At 33.4% G+C, this 27,629-nt stretch overlaps 3 protein-coding genes across 7 annotated transcripts in view; 2 read left to right on the top strand and 1 right to left on the bottom strand.

Annotated features, from left to right (window-relative positions):
* Window positions 1–2,873: 2,873 nt before the first annotated feature.
* Window positions 2,874–7,291, top strand: LOC126843391 (ribosomal RNA-processing protein 7 homolog A). The gene is made up of 7 exons (XM_050580909.1): window positions 2,874–3,099; window positions 5,212–5,351; window positions 6,061–6,183; window positions 6,259–6,388; window positions 6,494–6,656; window positions 6,818–6,948; window positions 7,015–7,291. Exons 1-7 carry the CDS (start codon window positions 3,075–3,077, stop codon window positions 7,098–7,100), a joined length of 798 nt encoding a protein of 265 aa, XP_050436866.1. The 5' UTR covers window positions 2,874–3,074; the 3' UTR covers window positions 7,101–7,291.
* A 1,504-nt stretch (window positions 7,292–8,795) lies between these two features.
* LOC126843553 (exosome complex component RRP41) lies at window positions 8,796–10,150 on the top strand. The gene is made up of 4 exons (XM_050581154.1): window positions 8,796–9,124; window positions 9,328–9,531; window positions 9,595–9,804; window positions 9,887–10,150. The coding sequence occupies exons 1-4, from the start codon at window positions 8,963–8,965 to the stop codon at window positions 10,055–10,057; spliced, it is 747 nt and encodes a 248-aa protein (XP_050437111.1). The 5' UTR covers window positions 8,796–8,962; the 3' UTR covers window positions 10,058–10,150.
* A 756-nt stretch (window positions 10,151–10,906) lies between these two features.
* Window positions 10,907–27,629, bottom strand: part of LOC126845532 (LIM domain only protein 3-like) — an 89,897-nt gene continuing 73,174 nt past the window's right edge. For 3 of the 5 annotated variants that reach the window (XM_050584197.1, XM_050584206.1, XM_050584217.1), the window contains 4 exons: window positions 16,328–16,607; window positions 15,332–15,457; window positions 15,099–15,243; window positions 10,913–12,873 (listed from right to left, as the gene is read on the bottom strand). In XM_050584197.1, coding sequence (XP_050440154.1) covers window positions 12,496–12,873; window positions 15,099–15,243; window positions 15,332–15,457; window positions 16,328–16,607 — 929 coding nt within the window. In that variant the 3' untranslated portion in view covers window positions 10,913–12,495. Of the gene's footprint in view, window positions 12,874–15,098; window positions 15,244–15,331; window positions 15,458–16,327; window positions 16,608–27,629 lie in introns of all 5 variants that reach the window. The other 2 variants (XM_050584226.1, XM_050584236.1) reach the window with 2 other exon arrangements.

The following is a 27,629-nucleotide window of genomic DNA, read 5'->3' as shown; positions in this document are numbered from 1 at the left end:
TATTGTATCTAAGAGAGTTTAGGTTTGTTGTTCATGTAAAACCGCTTACATTTTTGTTTTTGTGAGAATACTTACTTATTTTTTATACGAGTCCTTAGTAATACTATACCTATACTAGTTGAGTAGATAGCTACTATTAATTGTCTCCATTGTTTGCGATTAATACGGCCTACCATTGATAAAGGATTTGCATCAAACTTATAAGGAGATTTTTTCATTTTCATATATGTATGCTAGGCTTATCTTAAATTATGTAGTTTAGCTGATACTATATAATATATTTTAATTAGTTATTTAACTTTGCCTTCGAAGCGAAGCTGAATTTTTACATTTTTATTACTTAGGTTAATATTTATTAATGCGTCTAAGTAATATAATTTATATTGCCACGGATGGTATTCACATTATATTAATTGATGTTTTTTTATTTTTTTATTTGAGTAGGTACTCTATTTTAAATACATTTTAACAGTAATCTTTATCGTTTACAATACATCGAATGCCGAATGGGTCTTATTATAGTTTCTAAGTTGTGTGACTAGTCAAGCAATTAGTGTAAATTAACAAGTCCAGCATAATATATGCCGGCCGTCGTATCTTTGACAATTGGTCTTTCGGTTCAGATACGCTTGTTAGTGGTCAGTAGTCCACGTACCTAGTCAACCGGTAAAAAACACATAAAACAACAATAATAAAAAATATTAGGGAACATGCATGAAGTCTAATATTATTGCCTTAAGATATTTTATAGATAATACGATAATAACCTATTATACAAAACCATATATTATTTATTATTTATTCTAGTATAAATGTTCTTCTATTTTATAACCACACAACTCCAAACGTCCACTTTCATTAGTTAATTATACATTGGTATGTCATTCTTTATGTTAAGAACTGCTAAATTAGAGAAACAATACCTATTTTTTTAGTATACTGGTTCTTGGCTGATTTTTGTACTATTGAGTGGGGTGAGGGAGGGTACATTACTTTTTACCATATTAAAATTCAACCAAATCACAATCACAATGTACACAATGTCTGAGAATAGCAAGTATAAATTGAAACCCTTTTATCCTTTAGTGAACGTTCGAGTATATACATTTTTTTTAACTTTCAACATTGCTTTTAAATATTACTTAAGGTTTTTTATCACACCAAATTCGAGTGGGGGGGCGCGCTTTAGTCGTCGAGGATCCCGGGTAATCAAAAGTCAGCAGAAACCTAAGGCGTTAAAGGGTGCGCGGGAGAAGAAAAAACAAATTCGAATTTAATCCGTCGGACGGCTCAAACCCGAATAATGGGCGGCCATGGAATAAGATACATGGGTGGGGGGGGAGTGCAGCTACCCGGTGCTCCAGCGGCGGCCACCTCCGCGTTTGCGTGTACCGGAAAGCGATAATAATGTTAATACATTTTTGATTTTTGCATAGCAAATAGCTCGTGGACGGACGATGACTTCCGTCTAGTCTAACGTGTACCTAATAATATTATCACACTGACCGCCGCTCGTCACCGGCCACCGTAACGATAATAATTTGGGAAAACCCTCGGTGAGCGGCCACTGCCAGGTAGGTACTATCGGATGGTCGATAATGCCCTGGCGCCATCTGTGCTACAGACAATTTCACTACAGCGGCCGCAGCTGCAACCGCAAGCTAGTGGGCCGCCACGGCCGCACGTTTCGAAATCCTTATCCGACCTACGGATGTATTTTTAGCGGTAAAGGCTAAAAATGGAACCGTAGAAATTATTAATACTATATGTATTATGTTTTATGCGCGGTAGTGGACCTTCTGGGCAGACATTAGAAGAAAAAAATGTATACATATGTATATAATAAATATACACACTTAAATATTATATATTTTATATACACGTGTATATCGTGGTGTAATATTATCATAAAGAACCGGGCGTGAGATTGCATCATGTTTATTATAGCGTTTTCAATAATGAAAAAAAAAATGCCATAGCCGAAAGCGAATTAATAACTTCAATTTATAAAAAGTGACTAAATGTTAAGGCTTATCTTATTGGAAGTAGAAAGGCATTAAATATGCTTCCAGTAGCGTAAAGTAGATTGATTGCAAAAACGAAGCGTCCCGTAAAGTCGTGAATTTGTTACAAAAATGTGAATGTTTTTTTTTAAAGGAGAGCTTAAGTATTTTAAGTGCCCAATAAAAACCTCGTTAAAAAAATAAAAAAATATTTTTAAAAATAAACACCCCCATTAAACATACAAAAGCAAAAAAAACCTCACCTAGATTCGAGCAGTACTTATGCTACAAATACCGTCAAGCCGTCTTTAATACAATTTATTTTCAAACATTTTGCTGAACAATTTTTGTCACGAAAAGTAAACAGAAAATATGCTTAGAATTATTATCTATATTCTATTTCAAAAGAATCTAGTAAAGCATACTTAATTTGTACTACAGATTAGTCGACCTAATTATTGTATTTGCTCTTTTAAAATTATTGAAGTCATATAATAAAATGTATGCATGGTTAATGTCGATGCAAACAATTTTCATAACAACTACTAAAAAATAAATAGAATGATCATAAGTTCTACTACACAAATTTTTATCTAATAAGAGTTATGAACTTTAATAATGCTGGTATAATTGTTAAAACAGTTTTATTTATGTATTCTTTAGTTATACATTTTTTTGTTATGAGTTGTGACACATTTTAAAAATAAAATGTATTTTATATACTATATATATATATTGGCGCCAAAACTTCTACGGTGCAAAGAATTATAACATCTCATGAGTGGATGCACTGATTAGGAAACGCTGATAAGCAATCGATAAATACCATGTGACTATAATAATAATATGATAAAACTCAGATTTAATTTAATAATCTTGTATTTACTATTTAGAGTACCTAGTTCGATTACACTTTAGTATTTTGCTATTAAAACCATTAAAAACTTCAAAATGTGTGTTTGATCTTGACATGTTATTTTACCTTATAATATGTTCTTTTTAAAACAATAGTATAAAGCATATTACAATTTTATTTTTTCGCTTAATTTTATCAATATTCCTTGTTTGACAATGGAGGAATGTGCAGGGTTTAAAGGTAATAAAACAAATTGAGTTAAAATATTATATGTATTTAGTACCTGTTAAGTATTTACTTCGAAAAAAAAAAGTTATAAGATTTAGATTCTTATTCTAAATGTATGGCCTCAAAATTAAAAAAAAAGAATCTGAACTTTGAATTACAATTCTCGTCAGATAAATGATATTATTATTGGTAAGCATCAAATGTTGTCTAGTGTTACGTCAATGAAAAAACAATATTATAAAGTTAAAAGCTAACGAATAGTTTACAACAATGTTATTAGTGTAATTTATACATAATAAACTTTTATTTTAAATAATAGGTTTAGTTTAGATATTGTGAAATATCAAAATATCAAACCATTTTTGTACCATGAGATAACACAATGAAAATGGTTTATTAATACTTGTCTGAATGTTTAACAAATTAGGTGAAACTCACATTTTTAGCTCCTAAAAAGAGTTCTAATTTTATAACGCTAACCATCTTTTAAACTAAATCTTAATTAATAAATCATAATAATTTCAACTACATTAATGCAGTTCAGTTACCAGTTACCTTTTTCAAATTTTGTTTTTGAACTTTATGTAATATTTTATGCTAAAAACGACGGAGAGTCAAATTCTAGCGGCTAGACATACTTTTGAAATAATAAGAGTTTACAGGCATAAGGAGTTTTTTAACATACTTAACCTCTGACTATTAATCGGGTTTGAATTTGTTAGGTCACCTTTTTTTAAAAAGGCTACTTGGAACTTAAAATATTTTATAATTTTAAATTATATTTCTTTTGTTTATTTTTATTTTATTATCATAGATCGACAAAAACAAAACAAATTTCTATGCAAACTGATTAAAATAATATTCATTTTTAAGCAAAATAAGATTTTTTTTATATAATATAATTTAAGTACTGAGGTTTGCGGCCCCAGCCAAAGCTTCTTGTCATTTACTTTATCACAGTTGCTATATAAGAAAGGCTTAAAATGTATAGTAGAATAAAAATACTATTTTACAAATTAAAAAAAAAACTTCATATCATATCCATTTTTTTACTAAATACTCCTGGGCGGAAGTAGTGTGTAAACAGTTCCCTCCCAGGTTAGCGATTACTTGGTTTTTACTAAATACCATATGGACAAAAATTATATAATACATTTTATGCAATTTCCCTATTGTAGTTATTCGGATAGAAAGAATAAGTGAGAAAAATAGACTTTTTTGTTTTGGATAGTTGAAAGACTATAGCAAAATATAAAATTAAGGACTAAAAAAGTATTTGGATACGGAACTAGAGGAAGAAGAAAAAACTATTTAGAATTAGTTTTTGTTAGCAATAAAAAAAAAAATACTACAACGCTACTGTATTTTACCGGCTTTTTTGTGCTTTTGTTTTTAAAATTTGCTTAACATATTTGGAGACATAAGGTTTGTTACACACATAGTTTTTACCAGAATATTGTGAAGTGTATTAATGTTTTTCAAAAGTATATTTTTAAAACCTTAAATCCACACTAATTGCATGCAAAATGGTAAATAACAAATTCAAACACAGTAGGTAACATGCGTATCAATTTCACATACATACATACAAAATATGTTATTTGTATAGAAACTGGTTACACATGTTCTATTTGAAATGTACTGTGTGCTAGTATATAATCTATAATTATTTAAATATGTAGATCAGTTAACGACTACCTGTAACAAAAAATATTTATCGTATTAGTATATTTACCACAGCGAATTAGGTCTGGCATTTTTTTTTCTATAGATTACCATTCTAATATCTAAAATTGCTAACATTTGTATAAAAACACTTATACTGATGTAATTTAAAAAAAAGACATAAAATAAGATTTTATTATCCTCAGTAGTAGGGTTCTTGATTTTTACTGGCTAATAACCTTAAAGTTAAGTACTCGGGTACTGGGATAGTAAGCAGGTTCCCAACACAATTTGGGTAACAGTTATTTTATACTTTTCATAGCCTTTATTCAATAAATTGAAAAATACGGGTGCCCAAAACTCAACTCTCCTCAATAATCATTATTGTAAAATTTGTCTTGATTAAAAATAAAAATAAATTAAAGTGTTAAATACTAAAAATTTTTTTTTTTTTTTCAGTTCTTCCTGTAAAAGTGAATGCAGGTAGTAAGGTAATTCGTCATCTGTTCATGAAAATGCATGTGGTCAGAGAAAAGTGTCCACTGAAGCCGGAATATCAAACACTCTTTGTTGTTAACATTCCCGATTATTGTGATAATGTAATAAAACATAATTGTATATTATATTTAGATTTATTTTTATTATTTAGAATCATATCTCTTACGGTTTATCTTAATATAATATGAATATTGTCATGTTGGTAGAAACATAACTCCAACAAGAGATCCATTGTGAAAAAAAGATTTAGAATGTGCAGTTATTGCCCCTATTTGGCTTATAGCTGCTTTGCTTAAGTTCCTTTTATTGCATCAAACTAATTCTCAAAGTCTGTAAATTGCCAAAAAATGAAAAAGCTTAACCCTACTATGCATGAATTTTTCAGAAAATTGTAATCTAAATTACAATAATAATTTAGATAATAGTATGCAGTGTAGGGTTAAAAATTGGCTCTTTGCTTGAGACAATTAATATTGTATAATCTACTATTGTTAAACTGTACTTAATTTTGAAACTAATCTAATGATAACGGCCATAAATATTACAAACTGTCCATTACTGTAGCACTTTATATTCTAGTATTATTTGGTTGCAAACACCTTAAGTACACATTTAGTCCGGGTAAAACTTTTTATTTTTGTTTTTTTAAAAACAAAAAAATAGAAATAAAGAATACCCAAAAGTCTTGTACCCAAATATACCCGAAATACTTATAATACTTCGTATTTCAGATATATAATGTCATAGGTATTAATAAAAAAAAATCAAAGCTCTTTAATTTGTTTTTAATGGTCGCCTTTTTTTGTTTAGCAAGTTATTAAACATGCTTTTCGTCGTTGTGGAAAAATAAAAGCTATATATTTTCATAAAGAAGCTACTCCAATTGAACCAGAAGTAATATCTTCAAAGTATTTCTGTCCACAATCACCTTCAGTAAGTTACCCATAAGTTTAATCATACATATTAACAATTCAATGTTGGTTATTTACAATTTTGTTTATTTTACAGGGTTTCAAAGTGGCATACATTGTGTTTTCTCATACTTCAGGATTGGATAATGCTTTATCATTGAAATGCACCGAAAGTAATCCATTCATTTTATCAACTGATGCGGCTCCCTTAAAAAATGTAGTCAAACGTATGAAATATCCTACACAATGCAATAAAGCCACAACATAATGATATAAAATCTTGTTTAAAAAAAAAAAATGTATTTTATTTAAATAGTTTTTATTAATTGTAGGTTGGTGTGTTAACTATAATGACAATATAATCAATCCAGTAGAAGTACAAAGTGAAATTGATTCATACATGGTGGACTATGATGAAAAGTCAGAAATACGTATTCAAGCTGAAAAAGAAGCAGAAGAAGAAGACAACGAAGGATGGAAAACTGTAACGAAAAGGTAAACTCACCTTTGCTATCTTTAAACATAGAATACCTTATTTGTTGCAATTAAATTTAAAAAATGAATGATCAAATTTTAATTTATTTCACTCTGTAAAAAAAAAAAAATTATTGTTGTTTGTTTTTTTACAAATTTTATTCTTTTTTTTCAATTATTAGAGGACGAAATCCTGGATTTGCACGCAAAGAAACAATAACAAAAAATATTTTAAAGAGAGAAGCAAAGAAAAAGATGAAGAAAACCTTAAAGAATTTCTATAGATTCCAGATAAAGGAGTCTAAAATAAATCGTAAGTATAGAAATTATGGCAAAAATTAATAATTCAAATTTTTTATACACTTGAATATTATTTCAGAATTAATGGAACTGCGAAACAAGTTTGACAATGATAAAACTAAAATAGATCTACTGAAACAGAGTAGAAAATTTAAACCGTTTTAATTTATCAATTTTGTTTACGGCTATTATTAATTTTTAATATATTGAATATTTTGTTGTAATTTGACAAAGAAAAAAAGAGTAAATACAGTATTTTGACTTTTTTTATTATTAATATCTATAGATAGAAAAATATTACAATTCTATGATCCTATATATTTAAAAAATATTAAACTGACAACATTTTTTATTATTATCGAATCAATATGTAGCGCGAGTTAGTGTTACACTTTGTTTATTATATGTAAAACTTGTCGAACCTTACAATTCGACTTTTTTAAAAAAAGTTATAGAGCAACATATCTGTAAGTTGAAAAATAAGTAATTTTTTTGGACGTTTATCTCGATTTTAAAAGGAAAGTGATGAACTCTTTTAATTTTTGGCCGAATAAAGTACTTTTAAGGTACAATTTCTAGTATGTATAGAGTTGCTACATAAAAAAATGACAACAGAATTGCAAACATAATGACTTCTCAGCTCTAGATTGTATCTAAAAAATCAAGTTTTATAGGATTACTTTTTTATTTTATTAATATGACTAAAAATATTTTTGTTCATCGTATGTCGGGTTGGATGCACGTTCATCAATAGTTAAATGACTAATAAGACATTTAGTAGTCATTAATAACCAAAGAATGACCATCAATTCATCTTTAACATTTTAACAAACCATCAAAACAAGTTGGGTCTCGAGCTTTAGTATAAACAAAACATTGGGTTTAAAGAAGTCACAAGTCGTTAGAAATCATTATTATAAATGAAAGTGATATAATTACTAATAAATAAAAGCTAATGCAAAACGATTTATAGTAAAAAGTATTCAATAAAAATAAAAATAATTTTTTTTAAGGCAGTACAAACGATTATAATTAAATTATTTGATTTTTGGAGTTTACCTCAATAAAGAAGCGTTACTATAGTATTAGTAACTTTTAAAAATAAGGTAACATACGTATTTGATTAACTTTTTAAGTTCAGAAAAATATTAAAAATGTTGATTGATCGGTTGTAAAATTCATTATTTTGTAAAAAAATAAAATATAAGCTACAAAATTATTATTAAAAAACAAAAAATTTGTCTCATTAAATTATCATCAATAAATAAGGTACAAAAAATATCAATTATCTATAAAAAAAAATGTAAATTACTAGAAGTATAAATCAACTGCTAAATGTACAAATACACATTTTTGGTTTTAGCTATTTGAGGGTTTTTCTCAATAAAAAGTTTGAAACATATTTTTAAGAAATTGTTTAATACGTTATATTTCCATACTCGATCTCTACCTTAAGTACAAAAACTAGTTTTTTACTGCCTATCGGTATTAGTATTTCTAAGGGTAAATTTCTGGCATATTTCTCAATTTTTTTGGGGTGAATTTTTTTTATTACTGACCCTATTAAGTTCTTTTTAGTAACCAGTTTTGATCTGTGGACTTGCTACATGAAGAATTCGGTCCGGCAGTTAGAAAGATTTCGTGGGTGCAGATACTAAAATAAAATAAATTGATTAAAACATCATTAATGTCTATTGAGCCCATCGAGGCTAAGATAAAAATAGCAACATCAACCCAGCTCAAAATGACTAGGGTATAATTTACACTTGTTTTTTTAACAGTCAGATAGCGCTAGTAGTATCATCGACAAACCACGTGCGAAACAGCCCGGACTTCTAATCACTCGCTAATCACTACTACTCGCCAATCTGTTATCATTCAAAGCTTTCAAAATTCAAGCATGATCAAATAAAATTATTTACTATTTAGTCATGCTTTCAAATAATTTTTCAATATTTATATAATATTAGTTTGTCGGTATTGTTGTTGGCGTTGCCGGTTGACACTAAACTTATTGTTCAAAAACCATGGACTTGTTGAGCAAGCAAGGGCTTAGGACAGACGGCCGAAGGCCTGATCAGCTACGGAGAATAAGGTGTCGGATGGGAGTTTTTAGTCAACCTGACGGTAGCGTATATCTTGAACAGGGCAACACAAAAGTGGTCGCAGCCGTTTATGGTCCACACGAAGTACGTATAAATAATTCTCGTTGCAACGGTTGTTGATCGTTTAGTTTAACAGAATCTCAAAATCAGCACAGTATACTTCCATAAATTTAAGTATCTATAACTTTTAAACTAGTTGTCTTAAGGAACATTATAGTTTTAAAATAAAAAATGAGTTCTGTAAAGTAAATTTACTGTGGAACTATATTATAATAATTTGTTAACAGATACGCACTAATCGATCAAAAGCACCCAACGACGCAGCAGTGATAAATTGTCAGTACAGCATGGCCACGTTCAGCAGAAGTGAACGTAAACGTCGACCAAGAGACAACAAGTCCGCTGAGTTGACTTTACATTTAAAGCAAGCAATGGCCACTGCTATTAAAACCGAACTTTATCCTAAATCTCAAATTGATATTTTTGTTGAAGTGAGTTTTGAGTTTGAATTTAAAAATGTTTCAAGCATTATTTTTTAAAATGTCGTATTTTAGGTATTACAATCCGATGGTGGCAACTACAGTGTTTGCGTAAATGCCGCTACTCTTGCTTTGATCGATGCTGGCATTGCGATGGAAGAATTTGTGATCTCATGTACTGCTAGTTTAGCCAACGGAGAAACAGCCCTTGTTGATATTAGTCATCTTGAAGAAACCATGGGTGGACCTAATTTGACCGTAGCTATTTTACCTATTTCTGGAAAGGTATGTTTAACCATATTGTTTCGGATATTATGTTTCCCTGTTTATTACAATAATACTAAATATAATATTTATTTCTTGGTAGATTGCTATGTTAGAGACATCTCAAAGAATACATCTCAACCACGTCGAACCCGTGCTTACAGAGGCAGTGAGGGGTTGTCGTTTTGTTTATGGGAAATTAAATAGTATTGTTAAAAAGCACTATGAAGAAATCGGCAGTGCTTCAAATTGGGGTAACGAAGAATATGCTTGACGTTAATTCTATTTCTATTTTTTTAGTGAACTGAAATGATTACAAGAGCTACCCGTATAATTAAATTAATTTATGTTCAAAAAAATTTGATTGTGTATTATATTTTTGTTAGCAATATTTATTGTTATACAAAAAAAAAAAAACAATTGAATAAAATAAACCTAATTTTTGTATTTAAAATAGTAGTAAGTACTATAATTGTTCAACGTTCTAATATTATTTATAAAATTTAAGCTGATTGGTTTCAACTATTAGGCTTATTGATTTTTTTGTAAAAAAAGCAATTAAATATAAAATTAGACAGTTATCATTATTGAGCGATTCCAGTGAGTAAGAAAATTATGTTTAAAATACATTTTTAGTAAATAGATTTAAAAAATAATTGATTGTAAACAGAGTTAGGCATTATCCAAATAATTTGTTTGATTTAAGCTTTAAACTGACTTTGCATTTATACAATTATTTTCACCTACATTTTAACGTGGTGTTTATGTTTAAATATTTTAATCAATTTAATTCATAATTTTCACTTTAAAATGTAAAAGTGGATTTAATCTCAAAAAGTATAACATTTCACATCGGTAAAAACGTCAAAAATCGCTTTTTTCGGACTAAAAATAATTTAACAAGTAGATGAAGTGTTTGGCTTGCAATCAGGCTGGTCTTTAAGTACGCCTAACGGTTAATTATAGTAGTATGTTCATAAAAAGACAAACAATTATTACAAACATTGTAAAAATTCAGAATAATCTCTACTCTATTCTCCTTAAATGAGGTCTGAATATTTATGATCTATTTTGCCCAACCCTGGTTGGAAAGCTAAAAGCACATTTTGTTTATTAAGCGCCTTGGAATTTCGTTAGGCAATATACAGCACCAGAATGCACCAGCTATTACTTGATAAACAACTAACAAGTGATTTTTTTTTCTGAGATCAGATATTTTTTTATTTTATCCCAACATTTCGTATACAACTTCTGAACGGATATGTTAATGGTAGACGGAAAACAAAATTATTAGTAATAAATATAACTGCCGGTGTGTATGATATACAAGGTTATACATTAAAGAAATGTTATTACTATTTTTTAAACATTACGATTGAAATATAACTACAATAAGTAAAACATAAATTGATCCGAGAGACATTCTAAACGGGCAGGGTATAAGTTGTCCGGAAAATCCTATTTGTTTGTATAGTTGTATTATGTATACTAAACAACAATAATAATTAAAACGATAAGTGTTTGTCCGCAAGTGTGGGGCGTGTGTCGAATAATATAACTTAATACAATAATAATTAATTTAAATAAAAAAACAAAAACTATAAGACGAACTAGCAGTTCGATAAGATGTTTTCACGTAAAAATAGTTTATATTATAAATATTTATACTGTACAAAATTCGCGATCAGGAGACAAGAAGGGTAGTCGGAGAGACTATAAGCCGATTAAGAGTTACTACGGTCAGACGAAATAGAACAATAATATTACATTTTCTTTTTTAATGTAGACAAAAACAAAAAAAATTACAACAACAAGTACTTAAGTCTCTCAAACGCAACGCGTTTTTTTAAAGAAACAAACGTCTGACGTGCGCTTCATTAAATTATAACTTGAGCATTTTATTTTTATCATAATATTTTACATAATATTATTGTGGTTTTTAAAAATCGACTAATGTACATGTATTATGTTATTATATCAAATATTTTATTGCATTTGAGAAAAAAAATACCAAGTTTCAATGTACCATATAAAAAAAAAAAGAGAGCAAAAACTTAACAACTTTTACGGTTTATTGCGTTTAATTGATTTCACCGGTCGTGTACACAGTAATAATAATAATAATAATAATAATAATAATATAAAAACAGCGCGACAATGTTGTTTGGATAAAGGGTTCGATATAATTAATTTTTTCTGTTTCTTGTTGTATAAAACAGAAACGATACATAAATGAATAAATATAACGGATATCATAATAATTTACACACGTCATAACGTCCATAGGTTGGTACATACAACATCTTTTTTCCGATCTGCACGGTAGTGATAATAATAATATATATGATGTTACAATAGTAATAATAATAATAATAATAATAACATAATAATTAATAGTGATAACGAAACAAAAACAAAAGGAAAGGAAAACAAATTAACATCATCATTATCATTATTATTATTATTATTATTATTTCGATACAATAATAATAATTTTATTTCTCTTTAAACGTTGTGTAATAATATAATATATATTTTTATAATGGGTAGTTAAATTTGGCATCGTTTAGGACTAGAACGATACGGAGCGTACAATTATTTACAAACGATAATATTGTATTTATCGTTGATTTTATGCTATCCCGTCGGCGGATCAGCACCCCGACGTACGACGCGGCCACCGTGCGGGTCGTTCAAAACAGCGATACGCCGCTATTGTACCGACGCGGTAGTTGCGGCGGCAGTGGCGGCTGCGGCCGACATGGCCGTTGGCTCGAGCAGCGTTTCGGAGTCCGGGCTGCCGTACCCGCTCGAGCCGTCGTCGACCACGGACGCCGCTCCGGCCGCCGTCGCTGTGGCCGCGGACGACACCGGTTGACTCGCAGACAACAATGCAGCACCGGCACCGGCGACGCCGCCCGGCTGTGGCAAAGAGTACTGTTGTTGTTGTATTCGGTGAGGCGGCGGCGGGTGCAGGCGGCGTTCGTTCGCAGCGGCCCCGGGCAGGTGAGAGGTGATTCCGTCCACCTCGACGGTCGGTCCTACAACGTCTCCTGTTGTTGTTGAGTCGGCGTTGTCGTTTGCCGTTGACTGTTGAGATAAAAAAAAAAAATTAGTAAAAAACTCAAAAAAAAAAAAAAAAAACCCCAACATAATAGTACAAATTTATTATGCGTTATCTAAAAAAACCTATGATTAGAGAGAGAGAGAGAAGATAATATGCAAGTGAATTCCGAGTAAGCGAAAGAAGGACAAGAGATTTTTAGAATATGTTTTATTTTATTCATCGTTACATGTGGACCAATAGGCTCAGTACTCGGGACAACAATTTCCACGCCCCATACCTTCCCCTTTTTACCAATTCAACATCTAGGATGGTATAAGACGATCACGACAGTCGATATATTATGTAGTTGATCTAGATCGTGGTTAGTGACGATAGAAGAAGAGCTACGGACCCACAGAATGAACTTATGGCAAATATGAGCAAATTTCACCAAACAACGGTCAACGAATGACAAATAAAACAAAAATATCGAATAACGTTACCACATTGTCTTCAGAATTTACTTCACTATTTACTAACACAGGGCCCTGATTAAAAAATTACATTATTTTGTTTTAATTGACTTGATTGTTTGGGAGATATTTGCAAAATAATATAATATAATGTATTAATAATCTACTATGTAAATGCTTGTGTGGATAAAATATAGGTAAATGTATCTACATCATATGATATGATAATAATATGATAATATTATTGCTCATAATAAAGTTATTCGGATAACTAAAATATAATAATACAATTATTACCAATTTTTTAAAATGCTTTTGTTATGAAAACACATTTACCCAAGTTAAAACGGTGACATTTTTTAATTAAAAATAACAATATCATCCAAATAACATTATTAATGGTTCATTCGAATGATGTCTATAACTCGTATTGTAACACTACAGCAAACAAATTATGAATATAAAAATATGTGTTAATATTTAAAAACCAAGTTTTGGCTAGAGATTAAATGTTTAAATAATAATATAAAACAAAATATTTTAAAAGTTGTAAAAGTAAAAAATACTGGAAATATTATATTAATATTTAAACGTTTTTTATAATATTTTTGCAACCGATTGTAATCCCCAGCCAAAACACTGTTTAAAATGGATAAAAAATATTAAGTAAATTTTTTTTGATAAAGGTTTAAACACATTTATATATTTTTTAGGAAAGATTGACGAATTTCGGATTGGCAAAAGCTTAAAGTAATGTCTAATTCAATCGCCGCATGCTATATAAATGTATATGAAAGAGCTTTTATTCATAATTATTAAATTGATTCGACTGCGCTAAAAGAGAAATGACAATCAAAGAGAAGCGCAATCGAAATTCAATTTCCTTTTGTAATAACGTAGCCGAACTTGGATGTATAAAAATTTATCAGATTTCAATAGTGTAATATATTCAATTTGAGATCAGACGCGCTTTCCATTATTCCGTGCAAGTCGAACAGCTGTTAATTTAGTTGACTTCTGTCGCAATCTATTTAAAATAAAACGGATTTCCTTTTATAAACTGCACTAAAGTAACAATAAGCGAATACGCTTTACGTTATATTAAGTGTCAATATAGTGTTAAATAAAACCGAACGGATCGACAGTGGCATTGCGCGATGAGGATGTAATGTCATCCCCAACATATTAATGTTATATATTATATTATGCGTTTTAAAAAAGTGGCGTTTCCTCGATGGCTTCATAGAGGAGGGGTTAAGGGATTAAGCCACTTTCCTAATTGTCGAATTTTAGTGAATAAAATTCCCCGTTTCACCAATTACACCAATCGTTTTTTTTTGGGATACTCCTTTTAATATTAAATTCTGTCCGGCAACTGAGGATGGACAAAGCAAACCGGGACAGTATAAAAAAGTCTTTATCGACATCCAATAGGGCGTTAAAAGAAACAAATTTATACAGAATTGTAAACAAATGAAGGAAAATAATGAAGTCGCCGAGTCTTAAATAACACTAGCACTTCATTTGAGATCACTTGTCAAAATATGATATTGGTCTTTCTCGACCTAAAGGAATGAAGACAACACTAAATAAAAATATAACATAGCGATTGGAGCGGCTGGTCCGTAGTGAGTATGGTCATGGTTACGCCCGGCCCCTGGACTTAGAAATGAAAAAGAAGAGGGGGGGGGGTACAAAATTAAAATACACACAAGAATGGAAAAAAAAAATGTATATTTTCACCACGTGTGTAGGTTTTTGCGTGAGTTATAGGGTCGCCCCATCGAATGTCCTACCTGTAATCTACTGACTTGCCTTCTTATGTGCGCCAGACTGGACGAGTTGTACGTGGCCATGTTGGCGAACACCAGCCGTTCCTCGTAGTCGTACTCGCACAGGATCTTGTTCTCGCACAAGTAGAAACGGTCGCCCACGCAAAACCTGGGACGGACAAAATGAGCGATAAGCAAATACAGTGCAAGTATAGGTGCAATTATTTTAGCCAGTGAAACATTGGACGAGGGCTCACCTGTGGTTACACTGTTGACACGCGAAGCACTCCAAGTGGTAGACGTTGTTTTTGGCTCGCATCACCATTTCGAACGCGGGTATTACCTTGTTGCAGGCTGCGCAATTGCCGGTCGCACCGAACAACCTGAAAACAAATCCACGGCGGTCAACAAAATTACATAGGCACTAATTAAGTAAAAGTATAAGGTATATGAACGGGACACAATTGTCGAGGTCTTGTTCGAATGACCGGTAATTGGAAACTCGCAGGAGCGATTGGTTGGGAGAAAAGCATAATAATATACAGCTACAGTTTGTGACAAAAAAAAAAAAAAAACACACAGGCCGGCGTGGAGTTGAAGTGGTCTTTTGCTGTTCGATTCAACAGCCGTAAGACCGAGAGGCGGATATCCGTATTCATTAAGCGACGACTACAAGACGGAATTTTGCCATTCCGCAACAGGGATGTGCATGTAGGGTGTGCATGCCGTATTACCTAACAGCGGTAGCGGCGTTGGGGAGTGGTGGTAGCAACGGCGGAATGGGCTCGATGTATTATATTAACTCGGTGGGTAATAATATGTGTTTGTACGTGGAAATTGTGTTTTCCGTCATCGGGCCGAAAGCAATACAAGTCGTGCGGCGAGTGAGAGTGAGAGAGATAGAGAGATACAGTTGACTTTTGTGTGCTGGCCCAGCGTTTTGGCCGACGTACGGTTTTAATTAAATTCAACAGCCGACGGGAACAACTTCCTCGCCCTTCCCGACCAAATCACTTTCATAAACGGATTTAATTGAATCCGGAATAGGTGTCCCGCACAATCATCTCCTCGCTCTCGGGCCCGTGCTCGACAAACACCGTCGCCGCCGCCCATTCGGTCTCGGAAGTTTTTTATTTGTTTAATTTCCTTGGCCGTTAGTTAATCTTACATTTCGCTAATTAAACGTCCGCGTTCACCAACGACCCAAAGATCACACGCAACATGCGAACCCCATTCTCACACATTGAACATACCTGAGGTAATCCCTTTTGCACAGTATCAGGTTGGCCTTGGTGTACAAGGTGGAGCCTACCTCGCCCAGCCGACAGTCGCAACAGCCACACTTGAGACAGTCCTCGTGCCAGAACAGATCCAGAGCCTTGAGCAAGAACCGTTCGGTGATGCGCTTACCGCAATTGGCGCACTCCCTGGCTATCATGGTGCCCGTGCCGCCGTTCAAGCCGGATAACGCGGTCGCGGTAACTGTACCGCCGTTGGTCACCACGTTTCCGCCTCCGTTGGTCTGTTGATGCTCTGTAACCGAAATACTACTTGTAAGGAAGTTTAAAGAAAATAACAATTTTACTCCAAAAACAAAGAGTATATCATAATATAAAATGCCTGCAAATATGTTTGTAATAGGTTCTCTATGTTAATGAAAACTAATCAACTAATTATATAAAACAATATTGTATTTAAGAAAAAAATTACCTTGATTGAAAATAACTTGTAAACATTTTAATTAGTACCTGTTATTATACGGATTACATTTTATAAAAATTTTTTTGAAACAAAAATAAAACCAGTAAATGTTCCAAAAACTCCGCAAAAAAATGTCTGAAGAATAAATTTATATTATACTTAATTTTATTTCGGGGTTTCATTGTTGTATAATTACATTTATATACTTATACAGGAAAATGAAATTCGAATAATATAAAGTTAGTGTAAAATGATCTATTTGGATAAGATTTCATTGTAAAATAAAAAAATACCCCATAGAATGCTAAATATTCAAAGTCATGTTTTTTACTTTCTAATAAAACGGTTTTTGATCTTAATAAATCAGTTTGCATTATAATTAAAAATATATATATATATATATACGTAAGCTCCATTAACTTCCTAGCCTTGCTTATAACAATCCATCAGCCACAGCATGGGCGCAGGTGCATTAGGTCAAACCAAACCTATTACTCGTTTATAGAGTACCCGTGCACACTGCACATGCCGTTAAGATTCCTCGCGCCTCCATTTACGGTGGTTAATAAATTACAATTTTTAATTAAACCAAACGTTTTGGAAATTCATTTTCAACACTACCAACAAAGTGCGGCGCGTTAAGTATTGCATTTAGATTTCAGACTGCTTCAACGTGAAATCGCAAAAGTCTTCATCGAACGGCTACGGGTTGTAATCGTGCGACCCGGCCGAACCTTAATTTATATCAAAATACGAGCGCTGCGTGTGCGTTGTTTGTAATAACAATACCAGATTATTAGAGTATGTTAAAAAAAAAAAATGGATACCGACAATTTGTTTAGGATAGAACGACCGTTTTCGAGGGAAACGGGCCACGGGAGGGCTGTCAATGGACGGAGATGGAGAGAGAGAGAGAGAGATAGGGGCAAGAGGCTTAAACACATACATGCTGCTGATATAGAACATTGTTTTGGAAAATTGCCGAGTGAAATATTGCAAATTAAATTATACACTATACCGCGCCATGTATCTGTATATATATAATATATAGAGAGAGAGGGAAAGGCGTTTCCGTCCTTAGCTCTTTAATTACATGCAGACTAATTTTTATTTTTTTTAATAAAAACTAATATCGCGAGCCGCGCTTGTAAAACAGCGCCCCCGTACCCCTGCACTGTTCTCCCCGACACTTACATAATGCCTCAGCCGTCTTTTCAAACTTAATTTTAAACTTCTCATAAACGATCCTCTAAACTTATTTCATTTAAATTTCATTTAATTTGTATGTGTATATGTATATATATATATATATATATTATATACACACCCAACCGATTCCCGTGTCCGCGGAAACGAACATCATCCTCCAGACTTTAATGAATTTCACTCACCACCTCTTACCCCATCCATTCGGCCGTCCATCAATTTAATCCCAAAATCGAATTAATGAAAGTTCTGCTTTCCTTCGCTACTTTTGATGCGTCTCGCCAGGGCGCGCGACAATACTTAAAGTTGCGTTTTACAATGGACTTTTCTTCCACATTTCCCCTTTCCCACGGTCGTTGGCCAATAGCAAAGCACAAACCTTCACCACCGTTTTTTACCCACGTCTGTGATCGGATTGATATTTTTACATTACACTGATTGTAGCGTCACAACACCACAGGCGGAAGTTTAGCCGGGGGGGGGGGGCTTTCGGTACTAAAAACCTTAAGACCCGAACAAGACATTTTTTTCAATAGGACCATTTTAAAAATTCACTGTAGTAGTATGTTTTGGCCGTATCGAATCTTGTTATCACAATCCTGTTATCACAATCCTGTTATCACGATCTTGTTATCACGATCTTGTTATCACGAACCTGTTATCACGAACTTGTTATCACGATCTTGTTATCAGACTTGTTATCACGATCTTGTTATCACGAACTTGTTAGCGTGATAACAAGATCGTGATAACAAGTTCGTGATAACAGGTTCGTGATAACAAGATCGTGATAACAGGATTGTGATAACAAGATTGTGATAACAAGATTCGATACGGCCAAAACATACTACTCACTGTTTTGGGTAATATTCTGCCATTACGCGTCACAGTTAGATAAAATGCAAAATAAAGGCATGACACACAACTTGTAATGAAATCCGAGTGTCGCTGTTGCAGCAGCTGTATATACATATCTGACTCGACATGATAAAAAACAATTTTTAATTAGTTTCAAGTCCGATCGACTAATAGTCGTTTTGGCGGGAGAAAACTAATTATTTATAAGGACACGTCGAAAACCTATTGATAGTGAGTTGTTACCGCAAGGAGTACAATTTGGCTTTCTCGATAAATTAATAAAACGTTACTCAATCGTTTATTTGGACCGTTCGAATTATACAATTAGTTTAATTACTTTCTACAAATTAAAAATCTAATTAACTAGTACCTAAGTAGAAAAGAAAGTTGTACTATTGTTTTCAGTCAAATCCGATTGTAAATAAGCAAATAGTTCAGTGCATAAAGGGGTGTAGCTAAATCGGTGATATAATTTAGAATGAGGTATAATTATACATGAAACGCATTTGTTTTTTTTTTTTACGGAATCTAATTGAATTGATTGTATTTTAAAGAAATAATTATGTAGTTAGTAATATGAACCAGCTTCAAAATACGATTTGTATAACATTATTTAGAAAAGGTTTTAAGTTTTATGTCTTTTAATATTATTGTAATTTGCTTACTATGTTGTATTGTAAATAATTAATATAATAACTGTCATTTTACAAAATCTGTTTTTCTTCGAATGTTAAAGTTAATTAATTTATATTTTATAACTTAGAAATAAAAAAATAATTCATAAACCAGCGTTGGCCGTATAATGAGTTAAAACACATTTTCTGAGAACACGAATATTGAAATAATCAGTATACTTTAGAAAAAATGAAGTGATGCGAGAACTAAAAAGGTACAAGTGACACTTTTCTCATAAACAAGTTTTTGATCTCACAGTGTTTTACTATCTGTATAGGTTTTACAATTTTTTGAAAAAGATAAATAAGAAAAATATTTAATATCACTCATAAGAAAACACACGTATGCATATATTATTTTTAATTTGGTCTCCGGTTAAATTTAATATAAAAGACGTTTATGACGTTTCATTCTCATCACTTAAATTATTAAATTTAACAGCCGATGAGAAAAACATAAAAAGATATAGTCGATGTGAATGCAATTTTTAACAGGTAGGTACTTTTTATCGGGCTTTACAAAGTACCAAAATCGAACGAAATGCTTTCGACTCCAAATGAAAACCGACTCTACCGAGTGTAACAAAGATTATATTATAGAGCGTTCTAAAAACAATGTCAGTGAAACTTTTCTTGTCGTCGATGAAATCTTCGTCGATCCAGTATATTTTATTAGCTATTAACGGTCATGTTAGGACTGTAATAATTTTTATAATGTTGACTTGCAAAAGTCATATACTCTATACGATAACAACAACAACAAACGGCGATGTAATGTATTCATGTGGTTGTCGGGGGTGATGGGATTTTTTTGGTTTTTGTGTTGTGTTCAGAAAACGCATTGGCAGAGCAAAAGAAACCCACAATAATGGTAACAGTAAACATGCCGACGCGGAAGCACCGCCGAGTGGGTTTCCACAAGAAAAGTTAACCGAGACACGGTTTTAAGGGGCCGGAAAATTCCCCGCCACCAGGCCACGATTACATTAATATTTTAAAACATTTATTTCAAATAATATAATAACGCATAAAAGTATCCACGTCTTGCCTCCACTTCCGTACCGGTCTGTCGTTGTTGTTATGATATAATACAATATTATTATGAATGCGGCGTGCCGTTTTGACACAGCGTAACATAATAATCCACTTACCGTCAAAATAGTAATATAATATTAACAAAATTACGTGGGCCCTGTTCGAGTACCGAAATTGCATATTATACCGCGTTTCGATGGGCAGCGTGGAATAAAAAAAAAAAAAAAATCGGCTGTTTCTAATATTATCAAAGACGGACAAATTTTAAACATCATTTCGTATTAAAAAACAAAATGTATAGAAAATATATACATATTCAACACCGTTAAAGAGGTGATACCATTTGGGCAAGTCAAAAGCATTAAGAGAACGGTATACCTCATACTTATTAATTAGTATTAAAATTTGTCGGAAAATTTAAAATCAAATCTAAAACTATTGTGTATAAATTAATTTGTACAGTAATTACGGTTATTTATTGCTAATTATATTTTTATCAGACCATCGCAGCATCCATTAACAAGGTTGTTAAGCGGTTTTTTATTTTTTTATTTACAAAAACATAGCAATCAGATGTTAACGCAACCGTTATTGTCCATTATGGTTTTAAAGTAAAAATACCTATTGTTGAAAAAAATCCATTTTTTAATATTTCATAACAATCATATTTTTGTATAGGAAATATTTAAAAAACAGACCTGTTAATGGTTAAATTGTTCGATGTAAAATTGATTAATATTTTTCTAATAGGTATAATTTATATTTAATAATTATGTTGTACAAACGTTAGTAAATTTAACTATGAATGTTTTGAATAAATATGTTTGAACTTTTGTATATTCTATAATTAGAAATTTAAATACAATTTTGAATCTTTCCTTAACACATTTTAAACAGTAAAATAGTAGAGATCTATTTTCTATTTTAGAAGTACATCGAGTACCATCAAGTTACATCAAAGTACCTATTGTCTCTGAATCTCTGATAGTTAAAAAAAGAAGATTTCAGTCCTGCGGGAGTGGCCATTTATCCATTAAGGAGGCCTTCTTCTTCCCGTTTTCCTCTTACTCGAAGACAAACGGATTTGGCACAGGGCACACCCTCGGAGAAACAAATGTCCAAACGTGGACGTAATTAATCTTAGTTTTTAACTAATTACCTTTCTCCCTCCCCCCGGCCCTCTCGATTCATCTACTCCTTTCTCTCTTCCCCTTAATTTCTTTTCCGCTCGTCGCCGGAAACGCGTAAAAACATTTTCTAAACCGTATTATTCTTTTTCGTTTTTTTTTTCTTTTTGTTTTTAATAATCCGACTGGCGCGGCTGAGTCGGCGGGTAAGGGAATTATATACTTTAATTATTTCTCTTTTTTTTTCCCTGCCGCGCTGCCGCCGATTTAATTAGTACGGTTAAAAAGAAAGGTTAACAGAAAAATAAAATAAAGCCCGTTCGCCTTTCCCGACCCAACGGTTCCACCGTATTGAGTAGTCCTTGGGTAAAAAAAAAAAGAAAAGCAAGAAACACTAACGGGATGACGTGCCGGACGAGTGGTAGGAGGGTGTTGGGGGCAGGCAAGGGGCGAGGGACGAAGCGAAGGCGGCTAAAGTGGTTTTAATGATTTTTATTATTATTATTATTATTTTTTTTTTTTCGCTCGGAAATTGTTAAAATTAAAATTAATTTCGTACAAAAAGAGAACGTATACACAATAATGAAACGCTTTAGAACTTTTTTCATTTCGCCATCGCCAGGCGCGTCGGCCGGGATACCTCACTCCTGAACGTTATGACGTGGCATCTGTGATATGGTAAAGTTTTAAAATTAAACAAACATTTTACGAACACGTCGTATATCATATTTTTTTCTCACACTAACCCTATACCGTACGCATGCACAATATACTCGTATTGTATACGTCATAGAGGATGTCTTACGCCGATGAATCTACATTGAAGTCGTGTGCGAATTTATTAGCTTAACGACAGACTTCCTGTAAATATTTTCACATTTTTATTTTAGTCTTATAATAGAATAAATCGTTTTTCAATGAACTAACTGTGTGTGTGGAGCCGATTCAACATGGCTTTTGAAATTTCAGGACAACAAAAAAACCGATCTATGGTCAAAAAACTCAACCTTGTTTATCTATTGATCCGATCAGAACCCATTTTTTTTTCCATGACGATTACTAGTAGAAACTGCACCGCATGCGGCGTCTGGTAACCAAGTAAACCTACTTGTGTGTATAATAACTTGCACGTTACTACAAGCCTTTTTCCTAATAGTTAATTTATGTATAAGAAAACAAATCCGGATATACACACAAGGTATATCGAGTCAAATGTAAGTGGACATTAGACAGATTCTGCGAATCGATTGGCACTATAATACTACTATTGTATTATTACATTATACGCGTTTATTTTATTTTATTGATCATATTATTGCAATGCGTAGTTATTACATTACACCGAAACGCGCAATAAAACTGTCAAACATTAGGACAAGCCGGGATTCCATTTATATAATACATCATAGATTCGGTTAAGTTGAGTAAAAGAAAAAAGAAAAAATATATATCTTATATAAATAAGTAATGTATTATTACATAACCGTTCACTTTGATTAATTTTATTAAATTTCTTCTTCGTTTGCGGGTATATGGTTGACTTTTAATTTAATTGGAAAATAATCTAGTATTAGGAACATACAATAATAATAATAAGTTCTAGTCTGTATAATAAGATGATGTAAAATACAATTTTTCCTTAACTAAACGTCAATACATACGTATGCTTATATTGGTCAGGAAAATTTGTTAGATAAATAAGTGTTTTAATGGTATTAATTATTATAATGCTATAGTTAAGGTATTACCGTATCATATTATTACCTCAGACCGCTGATACTGCGTTAAGTATAGACATCTCGTTTTGTATACTTAAGTTGGCTCCACGAAGAGGGGAACAGATAGTAACTTAAATATATTTCATGGCTATTCGCTAGAATATTTTAAACATAAGATATAATTTCTTTTTAAGGAAAATGAGATAAAATGATTAATTTAGCAACTATTTGGGTTTGCAGTGTTGCTAATTGATAGTACCGTGAAAGATAGTTAATGAATATTATTTATACATACATTATAATAATGATGACGGACGGCCCTTTTAGCACGGAAATAATACCGTTGAAGTTTTTGTAAATGTAAAAAGAAGTTGGTTCAATACTTTAATATTCAGATTTTAATCCGTTAATGCACAAATCAAATAATCGACCGTGTACACGTCTGAGTTTTTACTTTTTTCTGTTCGCGCTGCGACGAATCTAATAATTTTAATGCGTTTTTTATGCTAATCGGAAAAAGTTTTGAACGCACAGTAAAAATAAAATAAAAAATAATGCACTGAAAAAAGGTTTTAACCCTGTTATTTATATTTTATTTACCACTCTTTTTTTTTATCATTATAATTCGGTTCGTCGGGATAATAGAGAGTGTTTTATATTTGTTTTCCGGGCGCTTTGCAAACGAAGACGGACAAGTCCCTGTAGAGACGGGAGTAGCCAAATTATATACACTCACATTTATATTTATATATATAAAAAAGCTTCCTAACTAAATTATAATAACAATGCTAAAAAGGTTTTTACATTTGGATTCCATTTACGTTTTGGACCGCCGCGGCGGCGGCTGAGAATAAATAAATCCATCTTTTTTTCCCCGTCCAATAGACAGGTTACACGTATAAGCTATTACCGCCGGACAACTGGAAAATAGCGCACTCAGAGTCTCTTGACGTTACCCAGAACGCCTCGGCCGCTAGTACCACCGTCTCCATAGACTTGACAAAACTTTATACTCTGAAATTCGCGATGGGAGGGTACGGGAAAAAATGTGTATATATATATATATATAGAGATTACATTCACAGATTTGTGTATAAACACTCACCCCTGCCACTATTACCGCTGCCGCCGTAAAATGGAGTTAAAAACCGACATTTATTTCCACCGTGAACGTCTCCCCCCCGGACCTGACCACGAAAAGCGCCGAGGAGAAATCGACCGCGTTAATATTAAACAATTTTAATCTGTAGTTGGTGAACAACATGCAAACAAAAAAAAAAAGTTATTATATTATTATTAAAGCTCGGTGTAATCACGGCGTCGGGGAAGGGAAGGCGGGCCGGGATTAAAAGCAATTTTTCCATCCTTGTCCTCAAAAGGAATAACAAAAAAAAAAAAATCATGAGGGGTACGGCGAGAGGGGCGCGTGCCCGCACCCATGTGCGTGTGTAGGATAGACGGGAGGTAGAAATAAATTACTTTCTCGGCTTATTATTATATACACCGGAAGGCCGAGTGTGGGAGCGGGCAGAGGAGTTACACGGAAAATTGGAAAAGGCGCGAGAAACTTTAACTGCCATCCCTTTCCGCCGCCGCCTCTATTGGAGGGCCACCTTAATTAAACGCGAGGACCCGGGTCAACCGGGACGGGCTTATATATTAAAATAGCAAAGGGCCCCGGAGAGTCCGTTAATTATAAGCCTTTTATTATAACAAACCACCCCCGACACTCGAACGGTACGGGTAAGGTCGACCGGCAGATGGGGGAGGGGGGCAGTTCGCCGGATTTTTGACGTTTAACACGGAGTCGGGATTAAAATCTTAGGAGTGGCGGGTACTTTTGTTTTTGATACAAAATAATAATAATAATGTCACAATTAGCCGTGTACCTCGCGTCTAATGAGAATATTTCATCAACGTTGCTATTATAACACGGCCTATGAGGGGCTTCCTTCCGTACGATTGCGGTTGCGGTTTTGTTAAATCATTCACCGTAACGCAAACGAGTCGGTCGAGTGTTCTCGTGATACAACTCGAACCACTTGAATTAATGACGGAACCAAAGTCAATTGAAAACCTATTGGCGACTCGTTACTGTATACGAGACGTCGTTGACGACATACAACCAAGTACCTCCCCCTTGATTCTTATAGGATAAGATATCGGTAACTTAATTGTCCTGGATCACGGCTAATGTTATTATCGAGGTTTAACGACCGGCAACACACGCTTGTGAATCGATATCGCACGATTCGATTATTTATGTATTTTCGAATGTTGATAAACCTCATTGCAGGCGAATTAGATTCCAAATACGGACTAGTGTCAAATGAACAAAACGACTACTCTACGGAAAAGTCAGTGTTATGCTCAATTAAAAAATCCAACGATAATACAAATTACCTCTGGGATGTTAAAATTATGAAACGGTTATAAGTGCTAAAATTCTACAAATGCTCAGTACACACTGCTGCTGGCTGCGTGTGACCAATCATATTGAGATATTATAGCTCAAAAATATTAACATTAAAATATACAAAATACATCTAAATGTATAGAAGTTAAACATCGGTCAACCGCTGAAGTGTTGGAAAAATCCTCAAACCTAGAAGATTTATTGAAAATACGTATAACTGTAAGTTATTTGGTGTTAATAAAAAAACGGTATCTGATAGTATAAAAAAACCATGTTGTCGGTAGAAAATACGGTTCTGGCTTTGGGTTGAATAGGTTTGTCGAAAGACTTGTGGTACAAAGGAATCGCCTTCGGAGACGACTGGTGCCGTAATTTCCTACTTTAGCATTTACACCCTTTGCCGCATCTACAGACGGAAATGAAAGACTGTGCCCTTTGCTATGTGGACGAATTATACCTCTAGAAGAAACCACAATGTTAAAGTAGCAGACGGTGGTATTATTTTTCTTATATTTGTTTTGCATCATCACACTTCCATTAGCCGTTTAAGTAGCATTACGATCGAGTTGTGCAGCCATTGGGTTCATCGTTGTTTGCACCGACAGGCGGAAAATGCCTGGTTAACGCTAGCAACGACATCAATAGCGGTGTGTTTTTTCTCCAAATTAAACGACGCTGTTCATTAAAAAAGTACATTCGATCCCGCAGAGGAGTAAAAAGTTTTCGATTTGTCGAAATCCGACAGCGTAACTGCTTATGATTCGGGTTAATCGTGAAACGTCCCTGCCAAGCCGTTGGAAAACTCCGTCGACTCTACCGGAACAGCACCGTTTTAATTAAACCGGTGTTCTCCGTGAAGCCCGCCTCGCCCTTGAGCGCACTTTCTCGAAAACATCAAAACACACACACACACACACAGGGTGTCCCGTGTAATTATATGGCAAATGATTAAACAGAGAAAAGTAACCGCCTCTCCCCCATCCCTCGTGCCGCGGAAAGCGCTCGGGCGTTCCGCTAACGATGGAACTCATTATGAAAGGCTTGAGTCATACGGCCGTCCACCGCCACCCCTCGAACACGGGGATTTCCTCTTTTTCGACTAAAAGGGGCGGTCGGCGCTATATAATTTAAATAAACCCCACCATTGCCGAGTGGTACCTCCCCTCCCGCGTGGGTCGACACCGCCGAGTTAACGGTGCCGCTCACCGGTCGTTTTAAAACAAATAAACCATACATCTCCTAATTGGTTGCCGACTTTAATTGCTCACGGCCACTACCATACAACGGATAAGTAAACATTATGTGTACGACTACGGGCGGTGCGTACACACACACACACACACACACACAAACACAAAAACATGAAACGCTTTCCCCCAAGTCCCCCGCATCATTAAAATTTTCCTTTATAATTGTATTTCGTTTTATTTTTTTTTCAGTCGCTCCGGTGCTAACAATGTTTGCCAAAGCAAACTCGCACACACATGCCCTATTATATTTATACATTATGTTTGTTTACAGCGCCAATATAATTATTATTACCAGCGGAACTGGCGAGACAAGGCGGAAAACGAGGCGCTTACCGACTTCGTTTTCTCTTTGTACCCGGCCGCGCTTGCGGCCAAATCCGCTACTCAAATAGTGCGTATATTTAATAATACATACGTACCTACATATTATGTTATTCGACCGGGCCGCGAATATTATTATAATCGAATGACCGGCTTTGCAATTTGCACCGTTCACCTGCACGGCGACTGCCGTCCGCGAGAGGATATCCTCTGTTAAGTGTGTATAGGTATACTATAATAAAATATAGC

This window comes from Adelges cooleyi, unplaced genomic scaffold (assembly GCF_023614345.1).
Source record: "Adelges cooleyi isolate 19-005CV unplaced genomic scaffold, UGA_ACOO_1.1 ACOO_flye_CR_arks_rails_tigmint_CR_PRNA_108, whole genome shotgun sequence".
Lineage (NCBI taxonomy): Eukaryota > Metazoa > Arthropoda > Insecta > Hemiptera > Adelgidae > Adelges > Adelges cooleyi.
Note: the sequence above shows the minus strand (reverse complement) of the source record. Positions and strands in the feature narration are given on the sequence as shown.

Bases quoted from the DNA above. Each gene is read 5' to 3' on its own strand.
- LOC126843553 (XM_050581154.1), top strand. From the start codon at position 8,963: ATGGACTTGTTGAGCAAGCAAGGGCTTAGGACAGACGGCCGAAGGCCT. The intron at 9,125-9,327 runs GTACGTATAAAT...ATTTGTTAACAG, and splicing joins CCGTTTATGGTCCACACGAA to ATACGCACTAATCGATCAAA. The intron at 9,532-9,594 runs GTGAGTTTTGAG...GTCGTATTTTAG, and splicing joins AAATTGATATTTTTGTTGAA to GTATTACAATCCGATGGTGG.
- LOC126843391 (XM_050580909.1), top strand. From the start codon at position 3,075: ATGGAGGAATGTGCAGGGTTTAAAG. The intron at 5,352-6,060 runs GTAATAAAACAT...TTTTTTGTTTAG, and splicing joins TTCCCGATTATTGTGATAAT to CAAGTTATTAAACATGCTTT. The intron at 6,949-7,014 runs GTAAGTATAGAA...ATATTATTTCAG, and splicing joins AAAGGAGTCTAAAATAAATC to AATTAATGGAACTGCGAAAC.